Below are 26750 nucleotides of genomic sequence, written 5' to 3' on the forward strand. Positions count from 1 at the left end.
CTAAATACAACACCAAAAACCATTAAACCACGTAATACTTACTGTATACTGTAACGTTTGTAGTAAATTACTGTATAACAGTTATCATAGCATAACCTGTTTATGCATAACAGTACATGCATAACATGCATATTTTTTTATAAAAGCAGTATATACGGATTTTATGCCAAGAGAAATGTTGCTTCACTAAAAAACTTTAATGAAAAATGTGTTTAATCCTCATCATGGGTGTGTAAAAGGTGTTTTTCTCCCTTTTTTAAGTTCGAAATATATACACGCATTAAAAGGCTGAATTCCACTTTGAAACGTAACCTTTGTTGTAAACAAGGTTTTAGAAATGTTCCTCTAATAAACAGCGGTTATTTCTCCAAATTATCAAATATGTGTACATTGTATACTACCTAAGCAAATGACGTCATTCTGGTTTTTTTATTAATTAGCTTGAAACAGCTTATGCTCCCAAACAGCATTATTAGGTAAATGTTGATAACACGTTTTTTCTGTACCGTGTATTATTAAATACCCAGTGCTGGATTTTGGATTATTAGTCATGTAATCAAACACATTTAGGAGCGCCTTCATTTACATGCATATGGAAATGTGTAGGAATTCATCGGTCATATGTTCAACTATAGATGCCAATATAGATGCTAATGTGACAAAAACTATTAGGATTGCCATATGGCTTGACTGAGATGTGTATGTTATGAAATTCCAGAAGAATTAACATTCGTACACAATTTAAATTATGTATGTATATCATGTTAACAATAAATCAAACTTTTATTAAATGAATATGTAAATTCTAAATTGTCCATATACATTCCATATATGTTCACAAATCAACATGTCAATAGCCAAATCCATAATCCTCTAAATATTCAATAATAATGTTTTGTGGATTATATATACATATATATTTTTTATGCAATGCTTGGAATAGATTTTTTGAAAGATATTGTTATTTATTATACTTATTTGACCACACAAAGCTTTACATATTAACAAATTTAGGAGAAAACTAATCAATTTGAACAAAAACTATTTACTACCTTATGTACATTGTATTAAATGGTTCCTTGAAATAATGTATACTAGATGTCCCAGCCCAGCTTAATTGAAAGCACGAGGTTAGTCTACGTTTAACCAGAGTCAGTTTCATTTACACAAGACCTTAATTGGTTTAGGTAACGTTTGCGGTAGAGTTTGTAGGTATGTTGTCCCAGCAAATTTAACCTTATTAGGTTGTATCGAGTGTTGTCTGTTAATGCGTAAATCCAATATCGCAAATCAGCCAACCGATCAATAACTAAAGTAAATAAAACAATTTGTTTAACTTTTTTAAAGTTTTTGTAAGCATAAAGAGCCAAATCCAGTTTAAAATTGTCATAGATAGTTTTTATACCTTTATTTAAAAGCTTAAAACACTCAAATTATTGAAATAAAACCTTAATTTCTAGCAATACACAAACGCATTCCTGTTCCTGTATTCCTTTGATCTTCTATGAGACATGTTCCATTGCCATTTAATCAATTATTTCTACCTTTGTGGTAGTTAGGGATCAGAGAGGGTGCAATTTAAATAAACCACACAGAGCTGGAGTTAGCTGCTATAAACTATTGCTTTATCTCCGTTACACTACATTTTCACCACCTGAAACAGTGGCTGATAGTGGAATATTTAGTTTGAATATATGTTATATTTTTTTAACGTTGCGGTGTAACTTTTGGTGAGTCAGTAGGTTTTTTAGAGAAGACAGTAGGTTGAGTTGGCAAGGTAAATTGGACTTTTAGGTATGAGGAAAATAAAGTGTAGTAAGAGTAGCTAAGGGAGATGAAGTAGGTGAGGTAATATACCTAGTTAAGGATAATAGGTAGGTAGGTAACTAGTGGGTTGTGAAGGCAGAGTACATGGGGTAGGTAAGGTAGATGGCGTTTTTAGGTAAGTTTGCTGGTAGGAAGGTAGAACAGGTAAATATGTTGGGGTTGACAAGCTAGGTAAGGTTAGTAGGTAACTATGTAGGTAGAGAAGGTTTTTCAGTTGGGATTGTTAGGGTGGATCCCTATCCACCCTAACAAATAATGTCGGATAGTTTAGGCCTTCTAATTGTAGGTACAATACTAACCTACTCATCAGCTCCTTTGACACTTATAGTAACAAAACAAATCACTTCACTTGATACATTCCTTCGTTAACGTTATGTAGTTTATATTCGGGCTAAATATTTTGCAATATTATTGTTCAAAAGGTTAGTTTAATTGTATTTTAGAACTATGTATTCAATATGATATCTTATGAAGTGTCATTAAGTCTACCTTGTTGGTGTATTCCACTACGTCCCGCATATTCCTAGGGTAGCCAGACACTAGGTAGGCCTTAGCTGCCGGAGCCATCTTGATCTCCAGCATCAAAACCTCGGTGACGGTCTTGCTGGACAGCTGGTTGAAGTCTTTCATATCTGCTACACAAAAACATTATATTTAATACTCATTGTATTCAATTTGTGATAAAGTGTGATAGAAATATAGCAGATCTAAAATGTGTTCTCTGCAAAACCAAGATCATTGCTACGGGCCGAGGTATACATTTAAATCTTACACATAGACCGGATGTCACTTGGTTAACAGTACACGCAGACCACGGACAAAAAACTGTGAAACAGTGATCATTTACTTTGCAATACTCTGCAATCTTGTTTGTAAATTATTTGGTACCTACTTATATCATAGTTTTTTATTTTTTTTTTTATTTTAACATTTTATTTTCCATGCTACAACACACGGCACTTTTATTTTGCGGATAAATTCACGTTGTATCGTATTGAACTACCCTGTAAGAAGTAAATTTAAAGATTCTACGAACCATGAGATCTCATTTAAGTGGTATATTAGTATTAAATTATTAAAGAGACTATTATAATTCAACACGTCCTTCGAAAGTTTCAACCTCCATTATAAATAGTGTCTGAAGCAGATGTTAGCTATAGCTGACGTATGTCACGTAAGTTGAGAAGAGATGCTAAGTTAGATCCAGGTTTGCTAGGTTTTACTGTCGTATGTACAAATTATACTACTAAACAAACTGCAGCCCAGATATGTTTCATCTTAAGTTATCTGACAGAACTTAAGTTATCTGTCCTTAAGCTCACATAAATTCTATAAGTGTTGCTGACAAAAGTTTGATTACGTATAAAATTAAAGGCCCTAATATTTAAGTAACACAAACCAATATGCAAGTGCAATGAAATGACTTCTTAAAGTTTTATTTATACAAATCGTTGATGTTTTAAGTTGTTTACCCTTTTCACAATCAATAGAATTTTATTACACCTTATCGGGTGGATTCTATGATTTTTATGTATGAGATGATGATTTATAAAACCATGTTAGTTTTAAGTACCATAGTAACTCAAATACAGATGAGATATAATTATCTTTTATTAAGTAATTTAAATATTTAGTAGATTTTAAATTATCATTCCAGTTCTATTTGACGATTCGTTAGCCATTTAAACGTATAATTATTCAAGATCTATTTAAATGCTAAAATAAAGTACCTGACAGACAAAACTAAAATTGTAAGATGTCTAACACAAATCTGAGAGCATTTTATAACAGAACAGGGTAATGACCTGTATTAACAAATTATTTGGTAAAATACTAAGTGTTGCTGATTTCAGCTAGTTCAATAAGTAATATGTGTGTTTCATTATACCCATACCTAATCACACACGCTTAGTAAGTATCCATTTTGTCGTGTCTACTTCATGACTATTTACAAAATCGTTTCTGTGTTTAAAAAATGTAACAGTATATTATGTACTAAGAGAGGTCATGGTCATTATGAACTCTTTTCTCTATTAAATGAAATAAATACAAAGCCGCAATCCTAAAGTAGACAAGGAACAGGCTATACTTCAAGTTAATCGCCCTGCAGGACATTAGGGTAACAAAGCTCCTCCCCCAAGACTTTTTGCTTGCCATTTTCTTTGCGCGGTCCATAAAAAAATATCTTTCTCGATTCCTTTACGTAAGCATATGACCGAGATTTAATTGGTCCTGGACAACGATAAAATAAAACAACGAGACAAATAAATAACTTATGTAGCTGCATTAATAAAGCAATGAAATACGCATAATAAACATTTTTATTCAACAAAAGCTATTTTCAAAATGCAAAACTGTTCCACTCTGAAACCTTTTAAAAAGGCGTAAGTATTTGAATACTGTAATAATTACTATGACAAACAATTGAATTAGTAGATTCTGACAATTAATTGTTTCAACAATGCTTAACCACTCGTACTTCACTCGTGTATTCAAAACAAAACACGAGTTTTTAACAATCACTTTACAAGTTAAATACCATTTGATTCGCTGGCAATTGTTCATTGTTTGGCAGGCAATATGAATGAATAATTTGTTTCTACGGATCCTTTGTCAAATGTTTCCTTAAACGAAATAATAATATTAGAATATTATTATATTTCTGAAAACTACTTTAACCAGAACAACATATTGTTACACTATTTAATGGCAACATTACAAAACAAGATAAAAAATCATGTTTAAAATCCACGATGAGTAAGAAAACTTATTGAGTATTCATATATCTTAAATTCGTTTAGAATAACCAAACCATGCCATGTGAATTTGTTATGTACATTGTAAAACGAAATAAACTAATGATTCTTTATTTTACACATAATATTTGTACAAAATACAGATTTATATAAATATCATAATCATTATTTTAAAGTAAATCTAGAACATGACAACAAAAATAACTGTAAGTTGATATAAAGTTGCTTATGAGCTTTAATTGAGGATTGTCTTTCATATCATGTTATATACTTTTTTAGGGAAATGCATCCTACATTACGATGTTATTGCAAGTGAGAGTCTAATATTTGTTCAGTTTTAGGCTCTACATGAAATCACAATTCTTTATACTGTACTCTCGTAATAGCAAAATGTCATAAAGAATTGGTACTGTTTTACCACTGCTTATAGTTCAAACGAATCCAATAAAACTCCTCTTCTAACCTCTGTTTGTTCATTTAGTTAATATACTTCTGCATAATATTAACATCTAAAGTTTTTCACAAATGTGTCTAACGATTTTTACATTATAGTTTAAAGTATTTTTTTTTTCGAAAAGAAATTATTTCCTCCATATAATTTCTTTTAAGGGCTATTAAACTAAAATTTAATAAATTGAAATATTAAACAAAATTTTGACCAAAGCCTCATAAAAAAAGTTTTGAATATGAACATCTTAATTGAAATTATTTAAAACATTTATTGTTCACCACTCATATTTACATTGTAAATTATTCTAGATACATAATATGTATTTACTTATATTTATGTATATTCTCAGAATACTGCTGGAACATGTAAATCATCATATAGTCCCTGAGAAGCAGTTCACAAGGTGTGATCTAGTTTGTCTAAAATAAACCCGTCGCTCCCCACTAATACGACATCCCTGTGGCACCTCGCGTGAGATAAGTAGCAGCGACTGATGAGAGATGTCTTGATTGAGCTGAGGAACCCGACCTACATAACTCAATTAACACCACTACTTGACACGAATAATTCCGTAAAACAATCTTCATAAATGATTAATTTTTGAGTTAAGTCGTGCCGAAAACATGGCGTTTTACATAATTTCTTTTTTGCAGTATTGTTAACTACTCGCAATAGAACGTTTAACGATTTCTTTAAAAAGGAGATTCCTGGGTAACATATAAATTTTGCAAATCAAATGGCAAGACTTAAAAAGTGAGACATTTTTACTTTAATGGAAGGACAGATTAGTTCAATCAAAATGACAACATCCACGTATATTCAGCAATCTAATTTATAGTACAACTATTTTCATGGCGTATTTGCCATGTTACAATATCAGTGAAAAAGTTTAAATTATTTTTATTATTTCGTAAAATTAGTACCCTAAAGTAAAATTTTTTTTGGTGGATGTACTGCCTCGTTTTACTATTTTTTTTATTCTTGCGTGATTCTTTATATCCTAATACATTTAAGTAGTTTTTAAATGAAGCTACAAAAGCCACTAAAACAATATGGATTTACATTCTGTTCAAATGTTGTTATACAGTGTGGTAGAAAAATCCTGGATTTTTTAAATATTTTTTTACTAATATAGCTAAAGTAATGAGACTTGTAATATCAATAACAGCCATAAGTTATTGTGTCTACTCTTTTAACCTATTATCACTTGTTTGTCCCTTAAGGGAGCCCACGAGGGGTCAGACAGAATTCTTAAACAACAGCATAGGTCGAGATTGGTATAACATTTAAAGGTCTTCCTTAGTAGAAGACATTGCCACAAACCCGAACACAAAAGGACAACTGAGTCAAAAATGACAGCTGGTCAAAGATTCATTGATTTTGCATTGCTATTATACGCTACCTCTTTAAGGGGTGACCGCGAGTATTTGGAAGACGAAGACCCTAATTAAATACCAAAACTGGAACTATGCTGTTTTTTAAGATTGTTGTTTGACTCCTCGTGGGCCGCCCCCCTTGAAGACATTTATGGCTATCATTGATATAACAAGTCTCGTTAATTTCATATAAATTGGTAAGAATTATATTATACCGTTCCGGGACTTTTCTACCAGACTGTATTTTAAAACCGTGCTATTTTCATTTATAAACCTTATGAAAATAGTTTTTCATGCATTAACTAATTTAACACAATACAGTTACCCTTTCCTCAATAATTAAACAAGCAAAAGGAAAGACTAATGAATAAAATTTCCATTGACAATGAATCCAAAAGGAAGCAATTAATGGTTTGGGTGACAAGGAATATTTAAATAGAACATCTTACAGTCTTTCATTACGAATTTCCCTTTCAAACTACTATCTTTTCAAATGCCCGCGGATTGGAGATAAAACGCTTTGTGAAATAAAATTAATTAATTTTACAATTGGTTTAACCTAAAACTGAAAAGGATTGTTTAAATTCAGTCAATGAGTTGACTACTTTATTCTTGTACCTTTATGATTTTAACCATACCAATAAAATAATACAAACTAATAAATTAATATTTTCCAGATGAAAATTGTAAACAGCCCTTTAAAGCACGTATAAAACTCAATGATATGTTAAATTTAATTAAAATCTTTACTTATCAACCATCCAACCCTCAGATCACGAAACCCTTAGAACGAAGATATAGCATATTATATGTTTGAATACTCCTGTGTTAACGTTAATAGTGAGTTACTTAAACAATGTAGTGTATTAAAATATGGTTACTTAAAATTTTTAACTATAGTTTTAGCATCTAATAAGAGGTTCTTAATAATTATTCATCAGGCATAACTAGGCATGACTAGAAACATTGAACTTCCAACAAACCATTTAGTAAATCTGGTGATGCTATATCCATGAAAGTTTAAAAATAGGAAATTTATTATATTACACTACAACAAAAAGATAACAACCTCCCTCCAAGGGTGCTACAGTTTTAGCCATAGAAGTGGAGTGGATGCTTGAGCTCTCTCGACAAAATCTAAAATGGACTTGCCCTCTTAGGAGTGAAGTAAAGCAATATGACAAATACTATTGGGATATTTTAGTATTTGTCTTTATTTTATTTTACCTTTATTAGGCTGTATTCTAGAAACCTATAAACAACAAAGCATCTGTATAATATTAGTACGCAAGTATATGAGCATAAAAATGTTGAAAAATACTTTATTTTTTATTTTGTTTATTTCTATCAACAGCAAAAAATTAAATCCACAAAATACCCTACAAGTTGTTAACGTTACGGAGAATAAATTATTCACAAAGGTAAAATGAACAAAACCTGTTATAAATGCGCAATGTCTATAAAGAACAATAATGTGTTTATTCTTTTGCAGGAAAATAACTGAGCTTTGTTACAATTAAACCGTTTAAACTTCAAAAGCTGCTCGGTGGCCTCGGGAGGAATTCTTCATCGTTAGCGATTATAACGGCGAGAACTTGGCCACTAATCGTTCTTGTCTTTGTTAATTTAAATGTGACGAACGCCTTTGATGACTTATTTCTACATCGCTTGAGCTTAATTTAATATAAATTTTATCAATAAAATTGTTACAGTGGCTTTTTTTTACTAAATTTTATTTAATTTTAATGTAGAGGTAATTAATTTTAAACTAAAGGTAGTGAGTAGTGTGTATACTATTTAAGAACAGAGTTCTTCAGTTCAGTTACAATTATAAATTTAAAAACAATTTAATAAAGTTAGTAAATGTTCTTTTTAAAAGGTATTTTGCATTGATCACATACTTTAAGCACTTGACACTTAGCTGCAAAACAAATTTTCTATAAAATATTACAGTTTAGTTAAATTATTTTGATTATTATGTTTTGTTTATTGTTTTTATTTTTGTTTTTTATTCATTATTATTTTAATAAGGCTGTATGCGTTGAATTATGTGTTTAGGTAACTTCAACTTAAGCAACTATCAGTGTTGTTCAGTGGCAGATTAATGCTACTTTTTAAATACTCCAGATGGTTTTGGCTTGTTTGTTTCCAAAAGTTTGTAACTATTACAGTAGTTGCATACATGGAGCAAGATTATAGTTATTTGTGCAACTAGTGAGAAAAGTGAGCAATTGACTCACTCGAGAGAAATCCTTACTCACGAGCCGTAGGCGAGTGAGGAATGGTTTCTCGAGTGAGGCAATTGTACTTTGAACTCGAGTTGCACATTATACTTTTCCTACAGTTACCATAAAACAAATAAATTGGTGAAGAAACATAACCTATTTTTACACATAAGTGAACTTTTAATATAACATTTAATGTGAAGTGACAAATACAACAGTACAACAGCTGACCAGCTGATTTACAGCCAGTGCTGCCAACGTATTTCGCGCCCATACGACGTTGCCTGCATGTTACGCGCTCACTATTTCGTGTCTTCACGTTGCAAATCTGGAGTGAGACAATGTTAACATTGTCTCACTGATGAGCGAATTGGCCACTTTGCTTTCTCAAATCAGTGAGAAAACATGTATATTTTTAGGTAACTGTAGGAAAAATTATTTTAATGGACTAAGAAACTTTTCTGTTTGAGGGTAATATCAACACTGGTAGTTTATCAGAGTATGTACCAAATACGGGTACATAAAAAATACAAAGTGTGTAGAGAAGGAAATAAGAAGAGGAAAAGCAAGGAAGAGAAACATGGAGTCACAAGAACTCCAAACATAAACCTGCTTATTATAAACGAACACAATTTGCTCGTTATATGCCCGTGTAGTTATTACTTCTCTGTGACCCTTTATAGTATCGTTGCACCTAACTGTTAGGTATGACGACTGAGGAGTTAGTTTATACTAACTAGTTTATACTACTAGTTTATACTCACCGTTGCCGACAGTATACTGCTGCAGAAGGTCTGTCATGTTGATATGGACCACTCCACGTTTCTCTTGCATTAGAGTGTCACAATGGGTCACCTTACCGCTGCCTGGGCCACCTGAAAACATTTATTGTAAAGGAAATAAATAAGTAGCACCATTTTGTATTGTAGTACAAAATGGTAGTTATGAAACTCACTAAAAGGAAGTCATAGTGTGCAGTACTGCAGAAATTCAATGGATATATTTTTCAATATTAAAAGTTTATTTTTGCAGTACTATGATTGTGCAATTTTAAGGGATGTGTGGTATCCATGGGTAGACTTAGTGCGAGTTTTGGGGATAGTTAGTTGGTATAGTGGTTGGAATGTATGATTCTAACTTAAATATATTCAAATTGGGGTATTGAAGTTTATTATGTATTTATTGGATATCTTGTGTTTTTTACTGTACTTTTATATATGTTATGACTAAACTTAACTTTGACTGATTTAATGATTTAATATTGTATCTTAAGTAAATGCCATTATACTAACCACTGGTCATTCATGAACGAAGATAGACCTAAAGGGTCAGTAGTCAGTTTATTGACCTCCTCTTATCTGCTGATATGACAATGATAAAAACACAATATTTAGTGTTTGGTTTTTATAATAATATAACACATGATGTTTAAATGGCTATTGCTAAATTTTCTACAAACTGAAAACATAATTGTCCATACGTAGTACTTTTTGGGTGGTTAGCCACTGACTGTGTGTGCAAAATCAATAAACATTACCATGCTCTATAAAGGATTAACATGGAATAATCATGAAAATTACGGCGAAGGGAAAATTGTTGAGTTCAATATAACGTATGATTATACAAATACATCACCTGGACAAAGCCCTGACAAAATCATCACTACTTTCATTTATAAAGGTCACGAAGTTCATGGAAAACATGACGATGCTATCGTATATCAAGATCATCAATTACTCCTCATTATCCCACACAAGAACTGTCCTAAAGTCAATAAGTGCCGATAGATATTCCGAAGCGCATTTAGAATGCATGAAAACTCCCCATAAACCAACACATCATCAGTTTCTGATGAACGATTAGTCATAACAGCGAGTTAAATATTTGATTATAATCGATAGTAATCAGTATCGATCGGTCGCTCACGTGTGTGCTGGACACCTGTTCTGTTCGACTCACGCAAGTGCAGTAGTCGATACCGATAGCGACCCATGATATCATTACCTTTGAATACTGACCTCCTCGATGCCATTATAAACGGTATTCTGATTACCTTGAATTCTGACAAACGCGGCTTGACAAATAGTTGGTGATTGTTGGCTGGATAGTGGGAAAGCAATTATGGATTTATTACTCTCTATTGTTTATTTTTCGTTGTGGGTTTAGTTATTGAACAATACTTTGTTACGAAATGTAAGACTAAGTATGTTTCCCTTATCTAAGTATGCATAAACACATTTAAGCTGTCAGTCTACAAGAACACTGTTAATTTAAAGTAAACAATAATGCAATTTAACCTCTCTAAAGCTACTACAATTGCTTAAGAAGGTTAAGCTTCTAGTATATGAGATTTTACGAAATATTTGAAGAACTTTACATACAATGAACTATAATAATTCGTTATATTTAGGTTGTACACTTCATAGTTTATCGCCACGAAGATCATACCAAGCATGTGATTTTTAGTATGGTTACAAAGACATTATATTTGCAATAATTGGACCAAACTACTGTCAAATGGTTCAAATGGATGGTAGGCATGTTTTCAAAAGGGGATAATACTCCAAAGCGATACAATAGTATGTTCTGGGTAAACATATTGAGCAACATAATTTTAAATAATACTCAAGTCCAATTTTAAATATAAAAGCACTCCATAATCATCTAAAAGCATCAAACATACATATTATATTATTCGCAAATAGTATAAAAATAATAAAAATAAAAATAAGTTTTTCAAGTCTCAATATTATCTGTATAAAGTCACAAAAAACATACCTACTTAAGTTTAATTTAAAGTAAACTACAGTTTCCTACGGTAAAAAAATAAATTCTTACAAATGGAAGATTACAAATTAATATTTAAGATATTAGAGGTATTTAGAATGTACATTTTCTTCCAATGCATAAAATTTAGATTATTAATTTTTAAGGGCATTAGTTTAATAAACTTAGCTCAATTTACAACTCCTCCTTCGATATAAATTTTGAAATGTAGCTGGATACATACATATTAAAGTTAGATTTTGGATTTATTTTTTAAATATTTCTTGTTTCAAAATATTCTAACTTATTGAAATATACATAATAATATAATAAATGAGCCGTTTAGCTCTCCAGACATTATTATATCCACAAATATACCAAGACAAATATTTTATTTCGTAAAGTAGAGGTAAAGAATGTAACATTGAAAACTCAAAATAATAAGCATAAAAGTGCATTTAAAAAAAATTGTAGCCCTCCCACGAGAGATATGTAAACCAGTAAAATCATTTTGAAAGAAAATAAATGGATAAAACCTGGTAAAAGGAAATGTAATTTACCAGTTGAAACCCTAGAATTACACATGTACACTAAAATTAGACTCTAAAACCAGGCAAATTTGAAGATTCCGACTGTGAGATAGAGTGAAATCCTTGAAATTGAACTTGCAAACAAAATAAACTCGATCACGTGCAAATAGGAAATTATGTCACTTGAAAAAAAAGAAATAAAGAAAAACTGGTGGTTTCAAAATCACGTTTTTCAAGTTTCCTTAAAATTACACTCTTAAACCAGCAGTTTGACTATTTTTCACTGAGGTCGAGTGGAAGCTTAAATCCCCAGTTTAAAGTAGCAGTTCATTTACAAAGGGTTTATTTGGCAAAGATTAACCACTTTAACCCAGTTGTACAGCACCTAAGTCTATCAACCAAAGGGCATTATTTATAACGGAGAGGGTAAAAGTCTAAAAATACAGTTCTAACGTACGATAAAGTCCAAGTACAGCGCTCGTCCTTGACACGGTGACGGCTGAGGACACAGTGGTGGGAGGTAAGAGGGGGTGGAGGACTCTAGTGGCATTGAGAGCCAAGGATAATCAGCGTTAACACGGCTGTCTGTCTGTCTATCTGTCTGTCTGTAGCCACATCGATAACCGAAGGCTACACTGACCCGCCAACATGTGAACCTGTAACTCCCACTGTGTCGTCATCAATGGTCCAAACTAACGCCATTCCTAGATACTTTGTTCTATTCTGATATAATTTTATTATTAATGATTTTTTTTGGTTAATTACTTGAATAACATTACATTCGACCAACTAAACCTAAAGTAAAATTTAAAAAAATTACCTTCTCTACTTTGTTTCATTTACGCACTATAAGGCGCGCACGAAAAACATATCGCTCGTTTCTTTTATTGGATCTTCAATGTTGATGTGTCATAAAATTTGTAACAAAAATTCACAAAAATTCCGTTTGTCTTAAAATTCACAATAAAATAGTATTCTAGTGTTTTTTTATAAGATCAACTGTTTTCTAGTTATTATTGTTCAAAAAATTCAAATAGCCGTCATTCTGAATTTTTACATTAGAAAAAGTTTTTCCTTGATGAGTTAGAGACACTGGTTTTAAGATCCATGAAAAAATGTCTAAGTTCTACAGACACAGTTATTGAGAAAACTATATTTTTACTACAAAATGGTGGCCTTTTGAGTTACCACTGTATTGACTTACAGACTATTTAAATGTGATATTTGAATGTGTTATAAAGCCTGAAGCAATACCGTAAAAAGTTGGTAGAGAGTAACAAAACACCCTGTATGATCGTCAAGGCTCGTGACTTGCACACAGTGGATATTCACGACTTGCTACAAATCACCCTGCTTCCGGTGACCAACACGTAACTTCCGGTCTCCAGTGAAGTGTAATGTTTGAATGTTGATCATCACGCGACGACTAGTTGCTTCTCGGGTAGATCAAACAGACTTGACGTCATAATCCGTCTTTGAGTACAAAGCCGAAAACATTCTCTCCTTTTAGCGAATTTCCCTATAGGGAAGTAGCTGTTACCGTAGGTCTCATGGTAAGACCTAAGCCTGGGACCGATTTACTGATTCATTTTGATGTCCCGAGAGGCCAAAAACACCAATCGTTCAAATTTTTATATATCTATATATAGAGATATATATATATGTGTCCATCCACACGATAACTTGAGTAATCTTTGTCCGATTTTGATAAAATTTGGTATGAAGGTGTAAGGCGGGATAAACTTGAACGAGTTCGCGAACCAGCATGATCGGACTATGGGAACAGGGGTTTACGGGGGGTGTTATGGGGTAAAAATAGGTTTTTCCCATTTTTGACCCAAAAAACATAAAATTTAGCAATTTCTTTCCAAACCATTTTGTAGAGCTTAAAAAAACAAATAATTTAGTATATTGAAGCGTTATTATGCGCCTAATGCTTACGGAGAAAATCCAAAAAAGAATTAAATTTAAAATTCCCATGTTATTCTTATGGAGAACAAGTAAACTGTTGTAGTTTGCTTGTTTATGAACATATTTTGATAAAATTTGGAAAATGTTTTTATTTCTTACTAACTATTAACATTTTACAAAAAAAAAACAGTTTTACCCTTCCTGATGCAGCAATCCTAAGTACTTCAAAGTCAAAGTCAAAGTCAAAGTCCTTTATTCAACCAGATTAACAATACATTGCATTGGCCAAGTCAAGAGATTACATTTTTATGAAATTAATTAACTACTAAATACATTATATACAAATTGTTTTCTTTTATGTTTAATAAGGTTAAAGACTACCAGGAAATTCCCGGACGCTGTAGCAGACCTTATTTATCAACATGGACTTAACTAATTTCCTGAATTTTCCGATGTCCTGTTCGGCTTTCAAAGGGAGAGGGAGGTCATTAAAAAGTTTTACTGCATTGAAGTGGAAATTTTTCTGAAAGAAAGTGGTTGAGTGTCGTGGTACTGAAAGATTGAAATTGTTGCGGAGACGATAACTATGGATACTTGGAGAGCTATATGATGATTGGGTTTTCTTGATAAATGATAATGTTTCTAAAATGTAAATGGAAGGGAAATTTAGAACTTTATGTGATCTGAAGACATCTCTGCAGGATTGACGACGGTGAAGGGAAAAAACAGTTCGGAGAGCCTTTTTTAAAGCCTGAATATACTTGTTAAACTAATTCTATTTAAATAGGAAATAAATGTTTTTTAAGTAGACATTTTAGTGTGAATCCAATCAGGCAAATGGAAATTCGCTTAGTCTGCTGGTTTGCTGCGGCGGGGGTATTTTAACTTGTGTTTTTCCGGTTTTTTTTCATTAGGTGACAAACCTTTTTATGAATTCCCCAACAAAAAACTCTGATGTTCTTAACAAAATGTTAACGCACATTGTTAATCACATTGAACATTTCGGGGACAATCAATTTAGCTGTTATTAGCTTATATAGTAGATGCATTCTTATATAAGCTTCATATAAAATCTTTTGCATTCTTATAAAATGCAGAAGATTTTAACATTATAATTAATATTTTATTCATTGCTTACTGACAATGTAATAAGTGTAATCTTTTAGAGAATTTCCCATAATAGGAAATAAGCTATCGTAGGTCTCATGATAAGACCTAGACCCGGGACCACTTTAATTTTTCGGTTGGATTTCGCCAGAGCACAAAAACAAATCCTCTTCAAATTCATATATATATATACATATATGTTTGTGTCCGTTAGCGCGATAACTCGAGTAACAGATGATTAGATTATGATGGAATTTGGTACAAACGTGTAAACCATCATAAAGTTCGCGAACCAGCATAATCGGACTATGGGAACGGAGTTTATATGGGGTGAAAATGGATTCTCACCATTTTTTACAAAAAAAATCCTTTTAGAATATCTTTCCAAAACAATTTTTTTGAGCATTAAAAATAAATATTTTTGTATATTGAAGCGTTTTTTTTATGCCCAATGGTTACGGAGATACTTAAAAAAGTGTAAATTTAAAATCCCATTTTTTGTGGAGAATAAATTAAATGTTATAGATTGCTTGTTTATGGATATATTTTAAGAAAATGTGGCAATTTTGTGTATATCATATTAAGCTATCAACATTCCAATGACAAACCTCAATACCTTCCGTGTAGCAGCAAACCTTAGTACTCATTAAAATTAATGTTATTTCAATAAGAAATAAATCTGGCAAATATTAAGGGAATATTTTAGTAGAAATCTAGTAGGCAAATGGAAATTTGTTATCTGCAGGTTTGCTGTGGTGGGCTGTTTTAAGTTAACTGGTTGGTTTAAACATTGAAAAGTTTATGAAGAGCACACATTTCTATTTAAATCATTCATGACACTTTTTTAAGTGCCTAATTACATATAAGAAGTAATTAGCTTCTCATAAAAAGAAATACCAAGGGAGAAACAATGAATGAACTAACCATCCAGAGTTTTTATAACAAAACGAGTGTTTAAAGAAATTGTAAAACCTAACAACGAAAATCATTTGTAATCTGGCTAATGGTAATACTTTGGTAATAACAACAAAGGGCCGACTGAGTACCCTATCTTCGATAATGAGCCAGGCACAAACAATATTGAGTTTGAGTAGCCGAGATATTATTACCTTTTGTCTACTTACTCTTTGAAACATTTTTTGGTCGTTTTGCTCTTTTATATTTTTGTTAATGAATTGCCTTTCTGAACTGTAAGCCTTTGTTTAGCTTTTTAAAGGTTTCTAGAGGGTGAAAAGGATCAGAGTACCTTTATTTTAACAGATTTCAGAGTAAATAATTCCCTTAAAAAGGGATTGGAATTCATACTTTAATTATTTTGATACTTATTAAAATGTAAACTACTATCACTTTGTCAGTATTTTCACCATGTATACATTAACAAAAAAAATAGTTTATGGTGAATTTCAGCATCTTTGCCCTAGCTAAACCTGTCATAACAGTTCATACTAAATATTAACGAAGTCTTACAATGTTAAATAACCAGTTCATACATTGTAAATTGAATACAATTAATGTAAACTACTTAGGTTGCTTGTATGTCAAGGGACATTATTTGGTTAATTGCTGTTATCGATTGATATCGATATACTATGGAGTCTTTGGATACTGGGTTTACTAATGAAAGTGAATAACAATTAAATAAGACTATGTTTAAACTAAAATCTACACAATAGTACTTAGCAATGCGTCAAATTTCTTAATGTCAGACATTTCTGTGAACGATACCCAAGTCTGGGATAGATTTGACCCATTCTTTAGTCTATAAATTGGGGGTCTGGCACTAATTTGTTTCTTAATTGCTTCATGGATTAAGTCTTCATTCAACAAGAAACCCGTAAAACGACCTTGTCATTTCTTTTTTTATTTTATCTCATAAGATCATTATGTAGTTCAACATTGGTATAACTTGTTGAATGATTACTGCTATAAATCATCAAAAGGAAATCTTAAATAAGAGCTATGAAAATATTTGTGATGAGCAGAGTAAAATATCATAAATATGTAATAAATCCACGGTGCCTTGTTTGGAACTAAATAACCTGATTCAGTGAAATAAATTAATTAGTAATTAGAGGAATAATTTATTTAAGGAATCCATCATTTCTTCATAATTGTGTGACCATGATAAATTTTTATTTATATTTTTTTAAGAATCTTCAACAAAGTTTTTACACTTTAATTTGTACAATTACAAATATCTACAACAATTATTTCTAACTGATTAATCAAACCAACACCTAAAACGCATTGATTAAACTTTTTGTTTCCAAAATATTGGAAACACACCTTTAAAAAAGATACTCTAAGACGAAACTATTTCAGATGTTTTTACAGTTGTGTAAATATTCATCAAATCAATAATACAAATTCTATTTCGTGTGAAATAAAACATTTAAACCTGTTTTAGAATGTGTTGTATGAGTGTTCTGCCGTGCAAAATAAAGCTACGTTTGTTGGATGGATTTTACAAAAATCCAACTCTTCGAAAGAATTATATTCTTATTGTTTATCGAGCTCTGACTTTTTTACTCAACTGGAAATACGATTCCTGCAAGTCAAGTTCTTGGTAATTGGTCCAAGGATTCGATTACACTCCAATCATTTACAATAATTAAATCCTCTGGGATTTTGATTCAATTTATTCCAGATAATGGATCTTCCTTTAGAACAAACTTGTCGGATCCGGGAAAAACGTTGGTTCAGTAAACCTTATATTAATTTTATGGACTTTTTCTTGAAAAAAAAAAATTATAATGGTCCTTAAATGCAATACATAATAATACCAAATATATTGTTAACATTTGGATGACCTTATGTATGTCTATTACTTGTCCAGGTAGCCAAATAGTTAAAGACCCCTGGGTTAATTACTAGCAAGATTGATTCTGGACATAGATACAGTTTACCACTAGGCCATTAATTGATTTTGCTATTTCAAAAAGGTTGACGTTAGATAGTAAAAATGCCAGTACTTTGGTCATCCCCTAACAAATAAAAACATTAAAAATGAGGTTTAATTAGTATTTGTAGGTTTTGCCGAAGCATAGTTAAAACTCATATTTAAATAAATATTGCTAACCAAGCCAAATGCATAATGACTCACTTTGATTTCATTTTATTAGCAATAATTCTTCTTACTATGATGATGAAATAACAAATTGTTATGCAAATCAATTTAATGTGTGGGTTTGGTCAAGCAGAAGGAAAACCAATAATTTTACATAAAAATACATAGTACTGATTTAATAATAAAAAAATATTTGAAGTGCAGTCAAAATCATATGAACACTTTGCTTAAATTAAAACAATACGATTATTTCAATACTTGCAAAATTTGTTCTTCTATTATACTCCAATACAAAATTAAAAATATAAAGTAAATACAAATTTGTTTTTACCTGCCAAAAAAATGTGTTGTCAAAAGCAAACTATTTATATGCCCATTGCGCAGTGACAAAACAAATTCTTCTCGCCAATAATGTCACTAGCAACAATAAGAAGTGATATTGCTATATCAGTATAAAGGAATCTCCCGCCAAAAGCCATGCCGAGCAGCCATTTCCCGCCAATAACCACTTCGTTTCCGGTGGTAATGAGGCACTCTGTTGAATCCTAAGTGGCCTCAAGTGGCCACTGCTCTGGCTTAGACGCTAAAATCCACACGTTCATCCTCTAACTGAGGATATTTTTTATTTTTTTTATTTATTTATTTATTTATAACCATTTGATTTTTGTGTTTGGGAAGCAATAGGTACGATTCAATATATATTTTGGAATTAATATATATTTTTGTAAATTTACATAATATGTATTAGAAAATATGGTGGAGTTGGGAATTTTAACTGGCATCCCAAGGTAAAAGTTTCTTTGAGGTAAATGTGTTGCTAGTATCTTGGACACTGCGAGCTGGTGTAGTGGTTATAGCGCGGGACTTCAGTCCCTGAGGTCCCGGGTTCAAATCCCGCCAAATCACTAATGGATTTTATCTAAGTGATAATGCCGCAACCCCTAGGTCTAGCCTGAAGTAATGTGAAAAAAAATACCGGGCTCGTGCCTAGCGTCTTAGGACAAATAAAGTATCTTGGACATTGTTTTATTTCGACTTAAGACTGTAACGAATGAGAACAACTGTCAATAGAGGAGGGTAACATGCTTTAAACCTTAATATGTGCTACACTTATAAGACTTAAACTATAAAGGCCGAGTAAAGCAAACAGTCAAGAGATACTCACCAAGTACGAATATAACTGGCACCCTGGGCGCCTCGAATTTAATATGTGAACCGTTTTGTAGAGGAAACTGTCCCTCGGGAGGTGTGTTGGTGAGACGAAACCTGCCTTCCCCATCACTGAGCCACCCCTCCCTCCCCTGCATCTCAAACTCTTGTGATCCATTTTGTTCTCTTTCTGAAACAAGTAATACCTTGCATTAACAATGCAAATAATATTTTCGACAAGAACAGTAATACAGCTCAAGAGGGTTCAATTATGTGTCTTACTTCTATGATTGAACGAAAAACTACCGTAACTTTTACTCTATGTCGTCAGCATATCCATAGTTACAGCCCGGTCTAAAATGGCTTAAGTTTAGTTAGTACTTATCAGTATCTTTGTTGGTTTATTTGCTTTTATAATTGTGGAATATTGCTATTAAGTGGAGGAAATACGTACTTAAATGTAAAGCCCATTAGCACGATAATACAAGCAAAAATGATCCGATTTTGATGAAATTTGATACAAACGTGTAAACCTACATTGATTCGAACGAGTTCGCGAAAAAGCATGATTGGACTATGGGAATGGTGGTTTATGGGAGGTTTAATGGGGTAAAAATTGAGTTTCCCCAATTTTGACCCTAAAACAAAAAAATTATATTTCTTTCCAAACTATTTTGTAGAGCTAAAAAAACAAATAATTAAGTGTACTGAAGCGTTGTTATAAGCGTTAGTTACGAAAAAATTACAAAAAATTGTTAATATAAAATTCCTATGTTATTCTTATGGAGAATAAGTAAACTGCTGTAGTTTGCTTGTTTATAAACATATTTTGATTAAATTTGGAAAATGCATTTATTTCATACTAAACTATTAACATAAAAAAACACTTCCCCCGTTGCAGAAAACCTATGTACTTTCTAAACAAATGCTATTTAAATAAGGTATAAATGTGACATTTTTAAGGAGATATTATAGTGTAAATCCGATCTGGCAAATGGAAATTTGCTTAGTCAGCAGGTTTGCTGCGGCGGGGGTATTTATACATGAACCATACAAATAATTGTTTTATACATGAAACCTATCAAGTAAATAGTAAATATACCAAATACAAGTCAGTTTTTAACGTATAGTTATATAAAGGAATTTTAATGGTCATTTGTTGCAATATGCTTAAGTATTCTGTGAACTTCAAAGTTATTATAAAGTTTGCTTCAATTTAAAAGTTCACTTGTTATCTTTTCCGTATTTTATCACATCTCATACTTATAAATCATTTAATAAATGTCACCTGCATTAAAAAGGCAACAAGATAGTTAGATTAAAACTCCGAGACTTTCCGCAACACTTTGTAAAAATTTGATTCAAGATGTCAAGTTTCTCTCAGTAGCAGCTTATTTGACAGATAAGAATGCAATTTCATTTCGACTAAACGGCTGCAGGGAGCAATACGAAATATTGCTATGCGAGACAACAGTTTTCTTTTCTTTACAAGTTTTCCCTGTTACTTCTAACCATTAAAACTTTATAAAGTAACTAAAGTTTAAATGTTTGAGCTTCTTTATAAAAGTAGCTTAGGCGTCAGTTTAAAACATTGTCATTCATCTCAATTAATCCATTTACATAACACAACTAATACTGTACTTAGAAAGTGCACTTTATTTTCCTTGCCTAAAAGTAAACAATTAACACATATATTACAGATTACCTCTTCATGCATGAATGACAATAAAAAATTATAACTATCTCTAGTTATAGTTATAGCATGGGTAGGTTAATGGTGTTTTTTTTTTTTTTTTTTTTTTTTTGTGCAAGAAATACAGCAATTGCAAGACTTCAAATGAGTTTACGTATTTTTACATTCCCATCTTATGAGTAATAATATTTGTCAAAAGAAATACAAAATTTAATGAATTTTGTTTTTATTAAAAATTAATTAATAATGTTAATAAGTATCATATATCTTAATTATTATTATTATTTATGTACTGCTGTCTTATTAAAATTTTCAAATAAAGTGTTGTTTTATTTTTATTGTTATATCAAAACTTTAGTTAGTGATAATTCATACAATAACTAAATTCACTCTTTATAAACTGGTAAAAGTTTAGTTATTGGGAAAATAAAAAGAATACTGAAAGATTAATCTGTATAATTTAAAATGATTATTGAGCTTCGTTACCCAAAACCTTTGGTGGAAATAAATCATTTGTCTATCATCTTGCCTTGTTTATTGCTGAATTTTGATTCTTGTTCACTTTCCAAATACTGTAGTCCTAGTTAATTAGCAGCTACAATATACGGGTCAGTAGGTGCTGCGGGCGACTGTGGACCAAAGGTTTGACTAAACTCGACCTTTACCGTCCCTTTGTAGCTCTTACCTTCAGAATATTAAATCAACATTATGTTGCCTCGACAAAATACAACATAGTTTTTATTAAAAAAAAGTAGTAATGAATAGTTATATTTGTAGGCTTGTTTTAGAAAAACGTTGAATACTATAATTTCAAAACACAACGTTCAATTATGTTAAACGAAACAGTTGATAATTATAAAATTACAAAATCTCTATTGGGATTGTAATAAGACTCAATATTGTAATTATGAAGCGTATACAAATCTGTATGTTTTATTACTAATAATCTGTTATAATTTTTACATAATCGTTATAATATATACTGTTTTTTTTTTCTTTTTTTTTTTGCTGAAAACAATAAACCTTCCTAAAATTTAAAATAAGAGAATTAGTTTTAAAAATACTAATATTTATGTTTGCACATAACAGAATTGCATGAGTGTTCCAGGAATATCAATAGAAAACTGTTGATTTCTTGAATAAAGTAAATTGCACTAGATTTGAATATGTTTGAAAGGTTTTTCATCGCCGTTTTTATATTTACCATTAAGTTTATTTTGCAGAGTTTTGGCAAATAAAAGGTTAGTCCAATTAGTTTTTTTTATTTTATATTTAGGTAGGCTATTTAAGCTGAACAAATAAGAACGACATATCACTGTAGACACAGTGACAACCATAATTACGGTGTAACAACAAGTTTATTAACGACATAACTTAGTTTATGACAACATGTTTACACGGATGTCGACCCATTACACTGTCTATTTACTACTGTCCCCACAACGGTTTACTAGCTAAGTGGGTTGCAAATGGATTATGACTACAAAACGTGAAAGTTAACAGTTACGTGTTATTACAAGATACTAAGGAATTCATACAGTTATGTTTTATAAGTTTATAATTTGTTTTTAGAGGGTCAATGTGTTTACTTATACGTATATTAGGTAAGATGGTGTATCAATAAAAATATTGTATTGCAAAAAGAATGTTTGTCAGTGAAGTTCATTCGTGTCAACATACCCCTCGCTTTGCTTAAGGATTTATAAGTGCAGGCCAGAGACCCATATGGAGGGCGAACGTTAAGTAAAAAGTCACCACCAATATCTTTGCTGAAAATTAAATTTAAAAAACCATCCTATTACAATATTCCAAAAACCACAAATAACTGCTTCATTGAGATAACAATATCAAGCCTTTCTATCCATTAAACATGGCATGTAGACTATTTATTTAACAACATATAGTCATTAAGAGCTCATAAATGGTAAAAATAAAAAGTTTTTGTGAAGTAAAATGTATCGAGTGGTGATTAGCAAAGAAACTATAAATACATCTTTGCACAATCTAATAGCTTTGAAGCCTCTAATACATTTTTGGAGATTTTTCCACTTGGAAGCCTGGAGCCCCAGATTAAATATTAATTATATGCAACTATAGAAATCCTGCGCAATCAGAAGCGTATTAGTTAAAATTTAAACAATAATAGAAACACAAATACTGTATGTATACAACTCTGCACACGGGCTTTGTATTTGGGAATACGTTGTACTTAGACTAGTAATGGTATTGTATATACCTGTTATTGTACATGTTAGACTAATATTATCTGAGACACCAGTATAGCTGTAGGTCAACACATAGAGTGTTCTATTGACGTTGTCTATAACTAAACACTAGCACTAGGCTACTTCGGTACAATACCCTGTTTATAAGACATTAAAATCTAGTTTGAGTAATTATGTATTAAACTAGTAATGTATTATATGAAATATTCAAACGATATTTTATAAGTTTAAGTACGAAAGAGCATACATAGTGTAAAGGATAGGACACTGAAAGTATTTTGCAGTTTATTTTGCACATTTAATTTAATTCTCAATAAATAATAGAGAAGCCGAAGGTATAATTAATTCCTTTAACACATCAGTTAGAGTTACACAAAAAAAGTTTGGTTTAATATATGTAGTCATATAAAAGCAATCAATACAATTTTAATTGAAGTTCTATATTTTTGGCAAGTTCCTGCCTCAAACTGCCTAAGAACTAATTATTCTATACAACACTTTGTTATAAGTAAATAAAACCATGGCAATTATAGGCTAGTTATCATTTGATAACTAGCCTATAATTGCCATGGCAAGGCCAAGATTCTATTACACCGTAAATAAATATATTTACCATTTGAATTTATATTTCAAAAGTAGATGTTTTTGTTCATTTAGTTCATATTAGGATCGAGGTAGACATCAGCAAAAATAAGGTAAGTTGTTGTAATACGTCTTGCAAAATTCTTGTAATTTGCCAAACACTGTAATATAACTTGCGTTTTGGTACTATTTACAGTAATAATACACCTTATATTTGACAACTGCCACCAAACGTAGTTTTCATTTATTGTATGTGTGTTTTTTCATGTATAATTTCAACCCACCGACCATAATGGTGGATTGGTCTTTAAGTAATTCTTCAAACAATCAATTTCTAATGTAATTAGATTGAAACCATACGTTAGCATATTTACATTTTGTTTAATAAATACGTGTGACTCATGGAGTTACTACCACTAATCAATTCATTACTGTGGTGATCGGTTGTTAGGCTTGTTGTTTGGTCACGTGTAGGTAGCTCAATCATGCATCAGTTCAGATTATAGAATTACCAACCACATGCGTGTTACAGACCATGTATTTGCTGTGCTGCTTTTCCTCAGTGAATACTACATGGGATAGTGAAAATCTAGGGTACTTTACCAGTTATTAGTATGAACTAGCTAAGTACAGTATTAGAATTTATTCCAAATAAGCTTATTTGTTACAGTGAACTTTTTGTGCCAGACTTTGGTATTTAGGCTTATGTGATGGTAGCCTATAAACTAACTTTTAAGGGAAAAGTTAATTAATAAGAGTTTAGCAAATTGAAAGATTTTAGGACAAAAGATTGTTATTAGGGTATATAATATTTTACTATAGCGTCTGGAATAGAAAAATAAATTAAAGGGTGATAAGTTAATTTCTATATATTTGTCATTTTGTATTTTTACACAATAATTCTTTTACACTTGTATGAAAATAGTGTACTGTACACCAACTACATTTAGGTGCCTTATTGATATTTTATACAAAGAGCATAGGTTAAGGTTTTAAGCTATATTTTGAAGGCTGATATTAAGAACTGAAATATTTAAACTGACAATTATTTAAGAAATCAATCGCGTGAATTAATTTATCCAAACCTTATAACTTTATAATATAAAACATGTTTGAAAAAATAATTTTTACTACTGCATCTATAAACTAAACCCTTAGATATACGCCACGTTTCCTAATAGTTACTAATAATGAAATATAGTTAATTACTTACATCGATAATGAGTTTATGTGTTGAAATTTAATCAGAGAGATTAAGTAGATGAATGGCTTGCGGCAAGTAAAAGTTGAGGGAGAAGTATTGGGAAAGCATCAACTACAGGACGTGTCAGTGGCTTTCAAAACAAAAACACCAACTTACCGTCCATATTTTGATTGAAATTTACGTATATTTGTTTTAAAATATTATTCACTTATTTTATTTAATAGCAAACTCATTCTTTAATTGTTAACGTATAATTTAGTTTATCAGTACCAAATAATATTATTATATTTTAAGTAATAACAAAAAGGACAATAAATTACTATTGTATTGTATAGTTTAATAATTACGTCAGTCAGACATTTCAAGACTTATTAACAAATGTCGAGAGCCATCTATACTTGTTCTTCTTCTTCTTTAGTATCGAAGTACAATTGATGTTTGTTCTTAAATAAAACTAAAAATTTAATTTCAACCTAGATACTAAAAGCAACGGATATAAAGTAGGATGTACACTTGATCTGTAAGGTTGTCTTATAATTAAGACCTTAAAATATGGAAACTGTTTTCTATCTAGCAATTCGACTTACTTGAATACTGTACAAAGAGTTATTTTTTCAAACTTTTAAAAATATAAAAGGAATAATAATTCTTATTTAAAGATGATTTAGCATAATAATTTTTATGTTAAGAAAATTGAAAACTATGGTGCTTAGTGTTTATTTAATTTTACCAGTATTTGTACAGTAGTAACGTTTGTATATGTATATTTGTTGCATATGGTGTCAATAGAGTGACCTGGAAATGTAGACTTATTGATTATATAGTGTCTTCATCTCGTGATGGTAAACATCATCACCTGTTGATTTAAGTAGTCCCAATATACCAAACTTTACTTATTTAAGACATGGTCACACTAAACGGCTTTTTACATCCGCCAAAACTCCATCAAACTAACAATCTTTATTTAATCATGTAATGATGTGTATACAGTAAAATGTACCTTTGGGTTACGTTAATACAAATAAAAGCTTAAAAATACCTATGGTACTTTTCAAGTGTTCCTGTATCATACTACCAATATTAAACAATAAAACGCCTAGTTATATTATAAGTACAGTATATTAGTTATATTAGTTCTTTTGGTACTTTTAATAAAATAAATTACCAGTGCGTGTTGTTCATAACAGACCATGTAATGTTTATTATGAAAGGTTGTGTGCTGCTTGAGATTTTACAAATACCTAGTAGATATAACACTTTTACAATACTTTATTTTTCTTACTCTATATACATTTTAATAACTACACACAAAAATGGAATTAATATATTTCAATACATATAATGTTATTCTTTAGCAAGGTGAGGCGTAAATTGTATGTACTCATTATTTACAAGTTACACAATAAAGACCTTCATACGGGCTCCAAACAGGTATTTTGTTATTTGTTCTCATGGTGATGTATTTGAACTTCTAAATAATCACCTGACACACACGATATACTGATGAATGGTGACTGACAGAAAAACGTATGCACCTGACGATAACGTTGTCTGCCTCCCACTCGCACATTTTTCCTGTTGTTCATATGTTTCCTCGCACACGTTCATCATGTTTTTAAAAGGCAATACTGTATTTCAAAGTGATCGCCGAAGAATGTTGCATTCTTATTAAGTAGTAATATATTTATCTAGTACCCAGTATTGTTGATTGTGGGGTTGAAGATATTAGTTATGTATATACATACCATAATATACATATACATGTGTTCTTTGCATACACACGTGTATAATCTTAAGAAAATCAACTCCTTGATCACTCAACATTGAATACATATTTGTAAACATATCTATTTGTGTTAAAATGTTTAGTATACATGAAAT

General features: G+C 31.0%; 1 protein-coding gene across 1 annotated transcript in view; it reads right to left on the reverse strand.

The window, feature by feature from the left end:
- The window catches only part of LOC129000524 (adenylate kinase isoenzyme 5-like), a 44312-nt gene extending 19280 nt beyond the window's left edge, over positions 1–25032 (reverse strand). The window contains exons 1-4 of the mRNA XM_054427486.1: positions 25026–25032; positions 19182–19355; positions 9400–9510; positions 2317–2462 (exon numbers count right to left, since the gene is read on the reverse strand). Coding sequence (XP_054283461.1) covers positions 2317–2462; positions 9400–9510; positions 19182–19355; positions 25026–25032 — 438 coding nt within the window. The remainder of the gene's footprint in view (positions 1–2316; positions 2463–9399; positions 9511–19181; positions 19356–25025) is intronic.
- Between the last annotated feature and the right edge of the window lie 1718 nt (positions 25033–26750).

The sequence above is a fragment of the Macrosteles quadrilineatus genome, unplaced genomic scaffold (assembly GCF_028750875.1).
Source record: "Macrosteles quadrilineatus isolate MER2022 unplaced genomic scaffold, UCM_ALF_1.0 Scaffold_8__2_contigs__length_117827958, whole genome shotgun sequence".
In the NCBI taxonomy this organism is placed as follows: domain Eukaryota; kingdom Metazoa; phylum Arthropoda; class Insecta; order Hemiptera; family Cicadellidae; genus Macrosteles; species Macrosteles quadrilineatus.